Here is a 15,811-nt window from a genome sequence, read left to right as displayed (position 1 = left end):
CTCAGTACCGACCGAGATCATCTGCGGCGTACCTCAAGGCTCATCACTCAGCCCGACACTCTTCAATGTCTACATGAGCCCCCTTGCCAACATCGTACGCAAGCACGACATCATCACTTCCTACGCCGACGACACCCAACTTATACTCTCCCTCACCAAGGACCCCGCCAGCGCCAAGACCAACCTACAAGAGGGTATGAAGGACGTCGCAGATTGGATGAGGCTCAGCCGCCTAAAGCTGAACTCTGAAAAAACGGAAGTCCTCATCCTCGGCAACACCCCGTCCGCCTGGGGCGACTCCTGGTGGCCCACGGCCCTCGGCACCGCACCGTCCCCCGCAGACCACGCCCGCAACCTCGGCTTCATCTTGGACCCTCTTCTCACCATGACCAAGCAAGTCAACGCCGTGTCCTCCGCCTGCTTCCTCACCCTCCGCATGCTCCGCAAGATCTTCCGCTGGATCCCCGCCGACACTAGAAAAACCGTGACCCACGCCCTTGTCACGAGCCGCCTGGACTACGGCAACACCCTCTACGCTGGGACCACAGCCAAACTCCAAAATCGCCTGCAACGCATTCAAAACGCCTCGGCCCGCCTCATCCTCGACGTACCCCGCAACAGCCACATCTCCACACACCTGAGACACCTGCATTGGCTCCCAGTAAGCAAAAGGATCACCTTTCGACTTCTCACCCACGCACACAAAGCCCTCCACGACAAGGGACCGGAATACCTCAACCGACGCCTCAGCTTCTACGTCCCCACCCGCCTCCTCTGGCCTCGCACTCGCTTCCGTCCCTCGCATCCGCCGCTCCACGGCGGGTGGGAGATCTTTCTCCTTCCTGGTGGCTAAGACCTGGAACTCCCTCCCCACCAGCCTCAGGACCACTCCGCTTTCCGGAGACTCCTGCATTGGCTCCCAGTAAGCAAAAGGATCACCTTTCGACTTCTCACCCACGCACACAAAGCCCTCCACGACAAGGGACCGGAATACCTCAACCGACGCCTCAGCTTCTACGTCCCCACCCGCCTCCTCTGTTCCTCTGGCCTCGCACTCGCTTCCGTCCCTTGGAGATCTTTCTCCTTCCTGGTGGCTAAGACCTGGAACTCCCTCCCCATCAGCCTCAGGACCACTTCGCTTTCCTGAGACTCCTAAAAACCTGGCTTTTCGAGCAGCAGTAACCTCCTCTTTCCCCTAGCGCCTTGAGACCCGCACGGGTGAGTAGCGCGCTTTATAAATGTTAATGATTTGATTTGATTTGATTTGATTTGAAGGGTTCCCCAAGAGGCTTGACCGAGGCAATAATAGATAATACTAATGCTCTATTTGTGGTAGTGTGGTCGAGCAGTTAGGCTTAGAGGGTAGTGTTAAGCATTTGTTGTACACACAGGCAATAAATGAGAACACACCCTCAATGACTTAACTCCAGGCCAATAGGTTTTTATATAGAAAAATATTCTTTTGTTAATTTATTTCTAAAACCACAAGATTCATTTAGCAGGTAAGTACATTAAATGAAAGGTACTTTACACAATAATACTTGGAACTTTGAATGGCATCAACAATGTACCCAGTTTTCTGTAAGATGGCAAAAAGATATTTTAAAAGTGGACACTGCAATTTTCAACAGTTCTGGGGGAGGTAAGAAAATTACAGTTTCTGATGGATACAACTACCTGTGGATTCCTCACCTTATGAATTCGATCCCTGCGCCAGCATACGACGGAAAGTCTTCTTCCTAGCTGTCAACGTCGACGAGGACGTCATAAAGGCACAGCTCCACGTGACTCCATCAGACGTCAGCGTGCCAATAAGAGGTCCCCGTCGGCGTACTAACGTCAGTTTTTCCTTTTTCCGTGCATTCGACTTCAACGGTTTTTCTTCCTGTCCCGTTGGTTACTGTAGCAATCTCTTGAGGTTACAATGTCGCCTCCGAAGAAGTCCGGGTTTAAGCCGTGTAGGGAATGCGGGGGTCGGATGTCAGTGACCGACCCATATTCGGATTGTATTTGGTGTTTGAGCTCTGAGCATGATGTGGAAGGCTGTTCTTCGTACCAGAGCATGAATCCGAAAGCTCTGAAGGAATAGAAGCGAAGCTCTTCTTGGCCAAGGCGAAGAAGAAGGAACACAAGAAGGTTTCTTCCCATGCTTCTCCTAAAAAACATAAGAAGCGGCGTCATCATGACTCCAGGCGTCGTCATGACTCTCGGCGCCGGTCGGAGCGGAGCCGATCGAGGAGTTCGAGGTCGAGGTCTCGTTCCTCACGGCGCCAGAAGACATGGGAAATGAGTCCTACGGTCACGCCTCAGCCGGAGAGTCCGGGGTTGTCACCGGCGCCTTCAGTCTACGAGGTCATTCAAGGGATTCCTCGTTTCTCACAGGCGCCGAGGGATCCTGATGTTCCCCAGATGTCTACACAGCAGTACCCAGCGTTCCCGACTCCAGGGACGGATCTGGCCGCATTTTTGAATGCGATGTATGCTGTGTTTCAAGCCATGGCCCCTGCTGGTGCACCGGCGGGTCCCACGGGGCCATTGGCATTCAATTTGGGCTCGCCGGCGTCGTACAGGGCTGCTACATTCCTTCCCTTCTGCCCTTCAGAGCCTGGTGGTCTGGCGCTGGGGGTTTCCCCTGGTAGGAGTCCTTCGCCTGGGACCGTGGATCCGTTGGCTTCTCGTCCGACTCCTTCTCCGCGCCATCCGGCGTCATTGGTGGCCTCATCCAGACCGGCTCCATCTCCTTCTGCACATTCGGCGTCGAGGAGGTCATCTGCCGACTTCGGGCCGGCGCCGGTTGAATCCGGGAGCCTTCCGGAACCAATTCAAGGTCTGAGATCATCGGCGTCGATGGAGTCCTTGTCGACGCCGGCTCTGGAAACCCATTTAAGATCTCGGAGAAAGGCGTTGAGGCTTCTGGAGGAAGAGGAAGACAGAAGGCTTGAGAAAGGTGAGATAGAGCCTTCTGATGATTTTCAAGGTCTTGCCACTGCAAGTGGCTTGGATACTTCCCCGGAGTGGGACATTGCTTCTCCGGGGGAGTTTACTGAGGAGGCCTTCTCTTTCCATGCTGTGGTGAGGAAGGCGGCTGACTATCTAGATTTGCATTTGTCCTCGGCAGAAGTCAAGACTAACCTGCTCACAGAGGTTCTTCATCGTTCTTCCTCCAGTGCTGACCCCTTGTTGCCTTTTAATGAGGCGTTGACTGAGCCTATCATGGACCTGTGGAAAAAGCCGGTGACATCTCCTGCGGTGAACAGGGCAGTGGCGAGAAGGCATAGGAGTGCCCCAGGAGATCCTTCATTTCTATCTCGTCACCCGACTCCGGAGAGTTTGGTGGTTCAGGCATCATGTTCTGCGAAATCCCTCCCCGGTACATTAACTGGTGTTCCAACAGACAGAGAATCCAAGAGGATGGAGCAATCCTCGAATAAAATTTTCTCTTCTTGCAGCATGGCCCTGAAAGCTACCAACTCCACTTTTGTGCTAGGTAGATACATTCATGACCCAATGGACTCTGTGAAGGAGATGGCAAAAGATCTGCCACAGGAAGTGCGAAAATATTTTTGGGCCCTTTTCTTGGATGCGCAAGCGGCTGCACAGCAGATTATTCAATCTGGCCTGGACACTACGGATTCTATAGCCAGGGCCATGGGAACATCGGTGGCTACGAGAAGCCTGGCTAAGGTCTTCCGGTTTCTCGTCGGATGTACAATCCACGTTAATGGACCTTCCATTTGATGGGGAAAAGCTGTTTGGGGACAAGGCAGATTCTGCCCTTGAACGGTTTAAGGACTGTCGGGCTACAGCTAAGTCCCTGGGTTTGCAGACCCCTTCTGCTACATTGTACAGGCCTTTTCGTAGGTTTCGAGGGTTTGTTAGAGGTTCTGCCTTTCGTAGGTCTCAATCTTACGCCCAACAACCTGCCAACCCGCCTAATCGTGCCTTCAGAGGGTGAGGTAGGGGCAGGGCTAGAGGTCCAGCCCAGCAGCTCTCTTCTTCTTCATCCTCCTCGGGTGGACAGCAGCAGAAGCAGCCCTAGTTTTCCCCACTTTATCAATCACACTTCTCCTGTAGGAGGAAGATTGAGTCTTTTTCTGCAGCAATGGAGGTCAATTACAACAGACTTGTGGGTGCTAAGAATTGTGGAAAAGGGCTATGCTCTCCCCTTTCAGGAGTTTCCTCCTCCCTTCCCTCCCCGTCCCTCCTTTTGTTCAGAAGAACATCTTCTGTTGTTGCAACAGGAGGTTGTAGTCACGTTGGCAAAGGGCGCTATAGAGTTGGTACCGTTGCAGGAAAGGGGTCAGGGGTGTTATTCAAGGTATTTCCTGATTCCCAAGGTGGATGGTCGTCTAAGGCCGATCCTAGACTTGAGGCTTTTGAATTTGTTCCTCAAGCAGGAAAAATTCAAAATGCTGACCCTAGCGCAGGTGCTGTTGGCATTGAACGAAGGAGACTGGATGGTGTCTGTCGATTTGCAGGACGCGTACTTTCATCTTTCCATAGTCAAGTCGCACAGGAAGTATCTCCGTTTTGTGGTCGGATCGCAGCATTACCAGTTCGCGGTCCTCCCGTTTGGTCTTACTTTAGCACCCCGGGTCTTCACAAAGGTGATGGCAGTTGTTGCAGCACATCTCAGAAAGAGGGAGGTAGCGGTTTTTCCCTACCTGGACGATTGGTTGATCAAAGCCAATTCTCCAGAGATTGTGTTGTCTCATCTGCGAATGACAACGCAGTTGTTGTTCGATATGGGTTTTTCGGTGAACGTACCCAAATCTCACCTGGAGCCCTCTCAACGCCTCCTGTTCATAGGGGCAGTATTGGACACGACAAGGTTTCGGGCCTACCCCCCCGCCTCAGCGGGTGCGGGACATTCAGGCACTGATTCCTTTGTTTCAAAGAGGAGCGGCAGTTCCAGTCCTCAAAGTCTTACGCCTGCTAGGTCTGTTTGCTTCTTGCATTCTGTTGGTCACTCATGCTCGCTGGCATATGAGGGCTCTTCAGTGGTGTCTCCGCAGACAGTGGTTCCAGCACAAAGGGGATCTCGGGGATTCAATAAAGATCTCCAGGGACGCTGTAGGGGATCTTCATTGGTGGTCAGTGGACGGCAACCTTTCTCAAGGGAAACCGTTTTCACTACCACCTCCGGTGGCCACAGTGATATCGGATGCCTCCACTCTAGGGTGGGGAGCTCATCTGGGGGACCTGGAGATCAAGGGTTGTTGGTCTCCAGTGGAACAGATGTTGCATATCAATCTGTTGAAATTGCGGGCTGTACGTTTGGCACTCAAGGCCTTCCTCCCTTCCCTTCGCCGTCAGTCAGTCCAGATCCTGACGGACAACACTACGGCGATGTGGTATATAAAGAAGCAAGGAGGAGTGGGGTCGTATCTTCTTTGCCGGGAAGCCCTACGACTCTGGTCCTGGGCTCAGGACCATCAGATTTGCTTAATAGCAAATCATTTGGCCGGAGTGTTGAATGTACGTGCGGACGTTCTCAGTCGTCACTTCTCATTAGATCACGAGTGGCGTCTCCATCCGGATGTAGTCCTCCACATCTTCGAGATGTGGGGTACTCCTCAGGTGGATTTATTTGCCACTCTGCAGAATGCGCATTGCCCGTTATTCGGCAGCCTCCAGTATCCGATGCAAGGGGTGTTGGGGGATGCGTTTCAGATGTCCTAGAACGGCCAGTTGCTTTACGTGTTTCCCCCCATGCCCTTGATTCCTCGGGTTTTGAGGAAGGTTCGTCAAGACCAGGCCCAAATCCTATTGGTAGCACCGGACTGGCCGAGAAGGGTATGGTATACAGACCTACTTCAACTCTCTCAGTGCCCTCCGCTCCGTCTCCCGCTCAGGGCAAATCTCCTCTCTCAATCGAAGGGGCAGGTTCTACACCCCCACCTCCAGAGCCTGCACCTTCATGCCTGGAGATTGAACGGGGCAACGTGAGTTCTTTTTCTCTCCCACCGGATGTAGTGGATGTTATACTATCGTCCAGGCGACACTCCACTAAGTCTATTTATGCCGGAAGGTGGGCAAAATTTGTGTTGTGGTGTGGAGAGAACCAAAAAGATCCTTTAAAGGCCCATCTTTCAGATGTACTTTTGTTTGTTCTCAGTTTGGCGAAGACAGGCTGTGCTATAGCTACAGTTAAGGGTTATTTGGCAGCTCTGTCGGCGTTTCTTTGCCTTCCGGATCAGCCATCTTTATTCAAGTCTCCCATTGTACATAGGTTCCTCAAGGGTTTGGTGAATAGCTTTCCTCCTACTCCTTTTCACATGCCTCAGTGGGACTTGAATCTTGTTTTAACATTTTTAATGGGTTCGCCTTTCGAGCCCATGCATTCATGTCCATTGAGATATTTAGCCTTCAAGACTGTTTTCTTGATCGCAATTACTTCTGCTAGAAGGATTGGTGAGCTTCAGGCGCTCTCCGTTAAGCCTCCTTTCACTGTGTTTTTCCATGATAAAGTGGTTCTAAAAACCAGGGCTGCTTTTCTGCTGAAAGTTGTTACCCCTTTTCATTTAGGGCAGAATATCACTCTTCCTGCTTTTTTCCCTCCTCCCCATCCGTCTAAAGAAGAAGAGAGACTCCATAGGTTGGATCCTAGGAGGGCCCTGAGTTTTTATCTCAAAAGAACTAAAGACTTTCGTTTGGATGAGCAACTGTTTGTTGGGTATGCTGGTCAACAGAAAGGCAGAGCTGTACAGAAAAGGACACTCTCCAGGTGGGTCATCTTGTGTATCAAGATCTGTTACTCTTTGGCAAAAAAGGCCCCTCCTGAAGGTATCAGGGCCCACTCTACTAGAGCTAAATCTGCATCCTCTGCTCTGGCGAGGGGAGTTCGATTGGTAGACATATGTAAAGTGGCAACTTGGGCGTCCCTCCATACTTTCGTGAAACATTACTGTTTAGACTCCGAGATGAGGAGGGACGGTCACTGCTTGATCGGTGTTGCAAGATTTTTTTGTGTAATCAGGTGGGCACCCACCACAGAGTGCGGTACTGCTTGGGACTCTATTCATAAGGTGAGGAATCCACAGGTAGTTGCATCCATCAGAAGAACAAGTTACTTACCTTCGGTAACGCTTTTTCTGGTGGATACACTAGCTACCTGTGGATTCCTCACGGTCCCTCCCGCCTCCCCGTTGCCTGCCTGGTTACACTCTTATCTTGCAGTATTTAGCTTTATATTTATATAAATGAAAGCATATATATACAGGGAGTGCAGAATTATTAGGCAAATGAGTATTTTGACCACATCATCCTCTTTATGCATGTTGTCTTACTCCAAGCTGTATAGGCTCGAAAGCCTACTACCAATTAAGCATATTAGGTGATGTGCATCTCTGTAATGAGAAGGGGTGTGGTCTAATGACATCAACACCCTATATCAGGTGTGCATAATTATTAGGCAACTTCCTTTCCTTTGGCAAAATGGGTCAAAAGAAGGACTTGACAGGCTCAGAAAAGTCCAAAATAGTGAGATATCTTGCAGAGGGATGCAGCACTCTTAAAATTGCAAAGCTTCTGAAGCGTGATCATCGAACAATCAAGCGTTTCATTCAAAATAGTCAACAGGGTCGCAAGAAGCGTGTGGAAAAACCAAGGCGCAAAAAAACTGCCCATGAACTGAGAAAAGTCAAGCGTGCAGCTGCCACGATGCCACTTGCCACCAGTTTGGCCATATTTCAGAGCTGCAACATCACTGGAGTGCCCAAAAGCACAAGGTGTGCAATACTCAGAGACATGGCCAAGGTAAGAAAGGCTGAAAGACGACCACCACTGAACAAGACACACAAGCTGAAACGTCAAGACTGGGCCAAGAAATATCTCAAGACTGATTTTCTAAGGTTTTATGGACTGATGAAATGAGAGTGAGTCTTGATGGGCCAGATGGATGGGCCCGTGGCTGGATTGGTAAAGGGCAGAGAGCTCCAGTCCGACTCAGACGCCAGCAAGGTGGAGGTGGAGTACTGGTTTGGGCTGGTATCATCAAAGATGAGCTTGTGGGGCCTTTTCGGGTTGAGGATGGAGTCAAGCTCAACTCCCAGTCCTACTGCCAGTTCCTGGAAGACACCTTCTTCAAGCAGTGGTACAGGAAGAAGTCTGCATCCTTCAAGAAAAACATGATTCTCATGCAGGACAATGCTCCATCACACGCGTCCAAGTACTCCACAGCGTGGCTGGCAAGAAAGGGTATAAAAGAAGGAGATCTAATGACATGGCCTCCTTGTTCACCTGATCTGAACCCCATTGAGAACCTGTGGTCCATCATCAAATGTGAGATTTACAAGGAGGGAAAACAGTACACCTCTCTGAACAGTGTCTGGGAGGCTGTGGTTGCTGCTGCACGCAATGTTGATGGTGAACAGATCAAAACACTGACAGAATCCATGGATGGCAGGCTTTTGAGTGTCCTTGCAAAGAAAGGTGGCTATATTGGTCACTGATTTGTTTTTGTTTTGTTTTTGAATGTCAGAAATGTATATTTGTGAATGTTGAGATGTTATATTGGTTTCACTGGTAATAATAAATAATTGAAATGGGTATATATTTGTTTTTTGTTAAGTTGCCTAATAATTATGCACAGTAATAGTCACCTGCACACACAGATATCCCCCTAACATAGCTAAAACTAAAAACAAACTAAAAACTACTTCCAAAAATATTCAGCTTTGATATTAATGAGTTTTTTGGGTTCATTGAGAACATGGTTGTTGTTCAATAATAAAATTAATCCTCAAAAATACAACTTGCCTAATAATTCTGCACTCCCTGTATGTATGTATATATATATATATATATGTATGTATATGTATATTTATATGTATATATTGATATTTCTCTATTTATTTTGTATATTTATGTATCCCAGCTTTCAATAAGAATGGATTATTTAAATGATCAAGGTTTTTGTGTGTGTATATCTTTCTATATTATTTATAAATTTTCATGGTCGGTTTACTCCTATTTGCTTTAAAGGCACGAAAAAAGTGAGGTGAAACTGACGTTAGTACGCCGACGGGGACCTCTTATTGGCACGCTGACGTCAGACGGAGTCACGTGGAGCCGTGCCATTATGACGTCCTCGTCGACGTAGACAGCTAGGAAAAAGACTTTCCGTTGGATGCTGGCGCAGGGATCGAATTCATAAGGTGAGGAATCCACAGGTAGTCAGTGTATCCACCAGAAAAAGCATTACCGAAGGTAAGTAACTTGTTCTTCTGTGGTAACAAACTTACGGGTTGAATCTCCGGGGCATAGGTGGCCCACTATTGGGTGTTCAAGATAACCCCAAACACCCAGCAACACAGGGCCAGTCAGGTGCAGAAGTCAAACAGGAGCCAAAATAATGTTGGCCCCTATGGAGACGGGGGGGTACTCCGGTTCCGGTCTGCTTTCAGGTAAGTACCCGTGTTGTAGGAGGGCAGACCAGGGGTGTTTGGAAGAGTACTGGAGGGGCCCCAAGTAGGCACAAAAACCACACCCTCAGTGTCACGGGAGGGGCCTATGCAGCGTGCAAACAGGGCATCGGGTTCTCAATAGAACTCTATGGAGGGACCTGGGGTCACTTAGGTGCTGCAGGCAGGGCACGGGGGGGCCTTTCGGGCAAGCCACCGACTGGGCAAGGGTGAGGGCCGCCTGCTGGTCGTTGCAGCACAGGTGGTCGGTCTCTCTCAGGCCTGGGGGCTGTGGATGCAGTGCTTCTCCAGGCATCCAATATCTTTGTCCTGGCAGTCGCAGTCAGGGGGGTCCTCGGATTCCCTCTACTGGTGTCGCGGTGGGGGTGCAGAGATGTCAGCCCAGGTTGGACACATCGTCGAAGTTGCTTGGGAATCTTCTGTGGGTAGTTGGTTTCTCTGGACACGGGCCGGGGGCGTCTGGTGCAGAGTAGTTGGACTCACGCTTCTGGAGTGAGGTGAGAGTCCCTTTTAAAGTTGGTTTCTTGGTCTTCTTTTTGGACAGGTCCGCTGTCCAGTGGAGTTTCTTGGTCCTCTTCTTGGTCCTCGGTGATGCAGGCAGTCCCCTGGAGGCTTTTCAAGGGTCGCTGGTACTGCACAACGCGTTGCTTCTTTTCTTGCAGCTTTTCAAAGGAAGGGTTGGGGCTGATTCAGTTGTTGTCTCCTTCTCTTCTCTGGGGGGATTTCAGCTCAGCAGTCCTTCTTCTTTCTTGAGGTCATCGGGAATCTGAAGAGCTGGGTTCAGGGTAGCCCCTAAATACTAAATTTAGGGTGTGTTAGGGTCAGAGGCAGTAGCCAATGGCTACTGTCCCTGAGGGTGGCTACACCCCCCTTGAGCCCACGCCCTCTGGGAGTGGGGGGGGGGCACATCTGTATCCCTACTGGTCCTAATCCTCCAAAGCAAGACGGAGGAAAGTGGTGGGGGGTCACTTCAGCTCTGGTCACCTTATGGGTGGTTCTGTCTGAGGGGGTGACTCCTCCTTGTTTTTCTCATTATCCCTCTGGACTTGCCGCCAAACGTGGGGGCTTGCCTTGGGGGTGGGGGGGCGGCTCTACTAGCTGGAGTGCCCTGGGGCACTGTAACACCAGGCTTGAGCCTTTGTGGCTTATCGGCCGGTGTTAGAGTTCCTGCAGGCTTTGTTTTTTACCACAGAGTGAACAAAGGCACTTGTCCCATGTTTTCAGAAACTCGTCTGGAAGTAGCCGCCTGGCACAGACCGGTCACCCTTGCTCTAGCAGTTTGGCAAACATACAAGGTCATCTCTAAAATGCCCACTGGGTGCATTTTGCAATAAATCCAACACTGGCATCAGTGTGGATTTATTGTGCTGAGAAGTTGGATACCAAACTTCCCAGTATTTACTGAAGCCATTATGGAGCTCTGGAGTTCGTAATGACAAACTCCCAGACCATATACTCTTTATAGCTACCCTGCACTTACAATGTCTAAGAATTGACTTAGACACTGTAGGGCATAGTGCTCATGCATCTATGCCCTCACCTGTGGTGTAGTGAGCCCTGCCTTAGGGCTGTAAGGCCTGCTAGAGGGGTGACTTACCTATGCCACAGGCAGTGGTTTGTGGGCATGGTACTCTGAGGGGAGTGCCATGTCGACTTTGTCTTTTCTCCCCGCTAGCACACACAAACCTCAAAGCAGTATGCATGTACTGAGTGAGGGGTCCCACAGGGTGGCATAATACATGCTGCAGCCCTTGGGGACCTTCCTTGGCCACAGGGCCCTTGGTACCAGGGGTCCCTTTTACAAGGGACTCCACTGTGTGCCCGGGGTGTGCCAATTGTGGTACAGTTTTTAGGAAAGAAGAGTTCCAGCACACTTCCAATCAAAACTGACATCAACACTAGGCAAAAAGTGGGGGATGACCATGCCAACAGTGGCATTTTCCTACAAGTAATGTTACAGTTGTGTAAATACTTAACATTTTCTTTTCATAACACAGGGAAAAGGCCCCTTGCCTCAGCTGAAGAACACAAAAAATCAAATGTTTTTAGTTTTGGCCTCAGTATTTGTTTGATTATGACACCTTCCTCCCTCCATAAATGTATTGCCGACATCGTTTTTTTTTTTTCTCCTTAATACAGTTGGCAGTGCTGTTCCTTTTCACTCCAAGGATCTTGTTAACAGAAAGTTACTAACTAAAGCAAAGCCTTTGGTGGGGTGTCCCAATCCTCTGGATTCTACTGCTCCAAAAGTGAAACGAGGAAAAGAAAAGGAAGTTCCCAAATTGAAGCGCCCTACTGCTCTTAAGAAGGTAAGCATTAACATTTTAAAGAGAAACACTGCCTTGTGTAGTGACGAATCAGCATAGTTCACACTAAGAATAATATAACAGTAACATAGGACGTGTATAAAATATTTCCTAGCTGTCCAACAGTGTAGATTCTATTAAGTGCATTGTAGGAAAGTGCCGTGTTTCTTGGCGTGGTTACCCCCATTTTCTGCCTGTCAGTGTGTTTGACTGTGTTCACTTGGATCCTGCTAACCAGGACTCCAGTGATTATGCTTTCTCCTCTAAATTTGGATGCTACTAACCTTTTTTCCCCACAAATGGCATACTGGTGCCCCATGTAAGTCCCTAGTACATGGTACCTAGGTACCCAGGGCATTGGGGTTCCAGGGGATCCCTATGTGCTGCAGCAGTTATTCTGACACTCGTAGGGAGCCCCTGCAAAGGGTTCTGCAGGCCTGCCATTGCCGTCTGCTTGAACTGGGTGCACACTACAGGTCACTGCACCAGGTCACTGTAAGTTAACCCTATAGTAGGCCCTCTCAGCTCAGGGTACTGGTATCTGTGTGTGGCTGCCCCTGCACTAGCATTAGTATTCCCACGAACCACAGCTCCATTTTACTGGACTTTGAGAGTGCAGGAATTCCATTTTACGTGTGTACTAGACAGAGGTCACTACCTATGTCCACCTACATAATGGTAACTCCGAACTTGGGCATATTTGGTATCAAATATGTCAGAATCATACCCCAATACTGTTGCAATTATTGGAAGTATGATTCTATGCACTCTTGGGGCTCCTTAGATGAACTCCAGCATTGCTACCACCCGTCTTACAGGGTTTTCCCGGGCAGGCCATCTGCTGTCACCCCTCAGACAGTTTTCTGCCCTCCTGCTGCTTGATCTGATCAAGTGTAGGAAGGCAGACCAAAGGATTTCCTTTGGGAGAGGAGGTAACACCCTCTCCTTTGGAAATAGGTGTGACGGGCTTGGGAGGGGTAGCCTCCCCAAGCCACTGGTTTTGCTTTGAAGGGCACATTTGGTGCCCTTTGTACATAAACCAGTACACACCGGTTCAGGGACCCCCCAGTCCCTGCTCTCTCGCGAAACTGGACAATGCAAAGGGGAGTGACCACTCCCCTGTCCACGCCATTCCAGGGGTGGTGCCCAGAACTCCTCCAGAGGATCTCTGGATTCTGCCATCTTGATTCCAAGGTTGGCAGGGAACTCTGGGAGCATTGAGTGGCCAGGCCAGACAGGTGATGTCAGAGGCACCCTCTGATGGGTAGTTGCCTGGTTAGGTGAGCAAGACCCCTCTTAGGTCTGTATAGAGTCTTCCGCTAGGGTGGGTCCTCAGATTCTGCTTGTAAGACTCCAGCAGGACTCCTATGCAACCTCTGCTTCAACTTATGGCGTTGACAACCGCAATTGGACCCTCCAGAAACCTGCAAGCTGCAGATCCACGAGAGACTGTTCTGCAACATTGTATTCAGAACGTCTGCCAGCTTTACAACATTTCCCTGGCTGTGCATCCTAAGAAAACTGCAACTCTTCTCCCTTGGGGTGAAGGCATTACTCCCCTGTAACTACAGGTGCCTGGCTGCATCGACGACTGGCTGCGTGGATCTCCCCTCATCCTGAGTGGTGTGGGTCCTGCATCACGGTTTGTGCTCCTGAGAGACTCCCTTGGTCTCTCTACCAGCTGTCGCACTTTGGTGGTGATGAGTCCTTTCCACTCCACACAAGACAGTACCACTGTGCATCTTGTTCCTTGCAGCGGCCAAGGTTTGTTGCTTCACCTCCAAGAGGAACTCTAGGTGACATGGAGCTCCAGCCCCCAGCACTCCCTCCTGCAACTTCTGTACCTCTGCGTGGTCCTCTGGCGACGGGGGAGCAACTTCTGTGTTCCTGCCCTGTGGGACACCTGTGGGTGCTGCCTCTGCTCCTGTGGGCCTTCTGTGGCACGGAGGGACCCCTGTGACTCCCCCTTGTAGGAGGCTGGCCTAGCTTGTAGTGGGTACCAGAGGTATTTACACCTTGTGCCAGGTCCAGTTATCCCTTATTAGTGTAGAAGAGGTGTTTCTAGCAGCTTAGGCTGATAGAAGGTAGCTATGGAAAAGCAGCTTAGGCTGAACTAGGAGACATGTAAAGCTCCGACTACACCACTGGTGTCATATGCACAATATCATAAGAAAACACAATACACAGAAGTACTAAAAATAAAGGTACTTTATTTTTATGACAATATGCCAAAAGTATCTCAGTGAGTACCCTCAGTATGAGGATAAGTTATATACACAAGATAAATGTACACAAACCAAAATTATGCAGGTAATAGCAAGAAAAGTAATGCAAGCAATGTAAAGTTACAGTAGATTGCAATAGGAGCACATAGGTATAGGGGCAACACAAACCATTTACTCCAGAAGTGGAATGCGAACCACGAATGGACCCCAAACCTATGTGAGCTTGTAGAGGGTCGCTGGGACTGTAAGAAAACAGTGAGGGTTAGAAAAATAGCCCACCCCAAGACCCTGAAAGGTAGGTGTAAAGTGCACCTACTACCCCCAGAGAGCACAGAAGTTGTGATAGGAGGATTCTGCAGGAAGAACAAACACCAGCAATGCAACAACAGTGGATTTCTGGACCTGAGTACCTGTAAGACAAGGGGACCAAGTCCAATAGTCGCGACAGTGTCGAGAGTGGGCAGGAGCCCAGGAAATGCCAGCTGAGGGTGCAAGGAAGCTGCCACCTGTTGGAAGAAGCTTGGAGTTCTGCAAGAAAGAAGAGGACTAGGAACTTCCCCTTTGGAGGATGGATGTCCCATGTCGCGATGAAGCTTGCGGAGGTGTTCCCACGTAGAAAGATCGCAAACAAGCCTTGCTAGCTGCAAGGGTCGCGGTAGAGGTTTTTGGGTGCTGCTGCGGCCCAGGAGGGACCAGAATGTCGCCACTTGGAGGAGGAGACAGAGGGGGTGCCCAGCAAGTCAGGGAGCCCCCACAGAAGCAGGCAGCACCCGCAGAAGTACCTGAACAGGCACTTGGAAGAAAAGTAAACTGGAGTCCACCCGAAGTCACAAAAGGGAGTCCCACGACGCTGGAGGAAAACTCAGAAGGTTGTGCACTGCAGGTTAGAGTGTCGGGGACCCAGGCTTGGCTGTGCACAAAGGAAATCCTGGAAGAGTGCACAGGAGCCGGAGCAGCTGCAAATCACGCAGTACCCAGTAATGCAGTCTAGCGTGGGGAGGCAAGGACTTAACTCCACCAAACTTGGACTGAAGAGTCACTGGACTGTGGGAGTCACTTGGACAGAGTTGCTGAGTTCCAGGGACCACGCTCGTCGTGCTGAGAGGGGACCCAGAGGACCAGTGATTCAGTCTTTTGGTGCCTGCGGTTGCAGGGGGAAGATTCCGTCAGCCCACTGGAGATTTCTTCAGAGCTCCTGGTGCAGAGAGGAGGTAGGCTACCCCCAGAGCATGCACCACCTGGAAACAGTTGAGAAAGCCGGCAGGATGAAGCGATACAAGGTTGCTAGTAGTTGTCATGCTACTTTGTTGCGGTTTTGCAGGCGTGCTGAGCAGTCAGCGGTCGATCCTTTGGCAGAAGGTGAAGAGGGAGATGCAGAAGAACTCTGATGAGCTTTTGCATTCATTATCTGGTGAGATCCCCAAAGCAGAGACCCTAAATAGCCAGAAAAGGAGGTTTGGCTACCTAGGAAGGAGGATTGGCTACCAAGAGAGATAAGAGCCTATCAGAAGGAGCCTCTGACGTCACCTGCTGGCACTGGCCACTCAGAGCAGTCCAGTTTGCCACAAACACCTCTGTTTCTAAGATGGCAGAGGTCTGGGACACACTGGGGGAGCTCTGGGCACCTCCCCTGGGAGGTGCAGGTCAGGGGAGTGGTCACTCCCCTTTCCTTTGTCCAGTTTCGCGCCAGAGCAGGGCTGGGGGATCCCTGAACCGGTGCATTTCCAGAGGCTGGGGGAGACTACTCTTCCCCAGCCCTCACACCTATTTCCAAAGGGAGAGGGTGTTACACCCTCTCTCAGAGGAAGTCCTTTGTTCTGCCTTCCTTGGCCAGGGCTGCCTGGACCCCAGGAGG

General features: G+C 50.3%; 1 protein-coding gene across 2 annotated transcripts in view; it reads left to right on the top strand.

Annotated features, from left to right (window-relative positions):
- The window catches only part of SECISBP2L (SECIS binding protein 2 like), a 435,435-nt gene that overhangs the window by 178,223 nt on the left and 241,401 nt on the right, over positions 1 to 15,811 (top strand). For both annotated transcript variants that reach the window (XM_069222506.1, XM_069222505.1), the window contains exon 12: positions 11,565 to 11,734. In XM_069222506.1, coding sequence (XP_069078607.1) covers positions 11,565 to 11,734 — 170 coding nt within the window. The remainder of the gene's footprint in view (positions 1 to 11,564; positions 11,735 to 15,811) is intronic.

Source organism: Pleurodeles waltl, chromosome 3_1 (genome assembly GCF_031143425.1).
Source record: "Pleurodeles waltl isolate 20211129_DDA chromosome 3_1, aPleWal1.hap1.20221129, whole genome shotgun sequence".
Taxonomy (NCBI): Eukaryota; Metazoa; Chordata; class Amphibia; order Caudata; family Salamandridae; genus Pleurodeles; species Pleurodeles waltl.
Note: the sequence above shows the minus strand (reverse complement) of the source record. Positions and strands in the feature narration are given on the sequence as shown.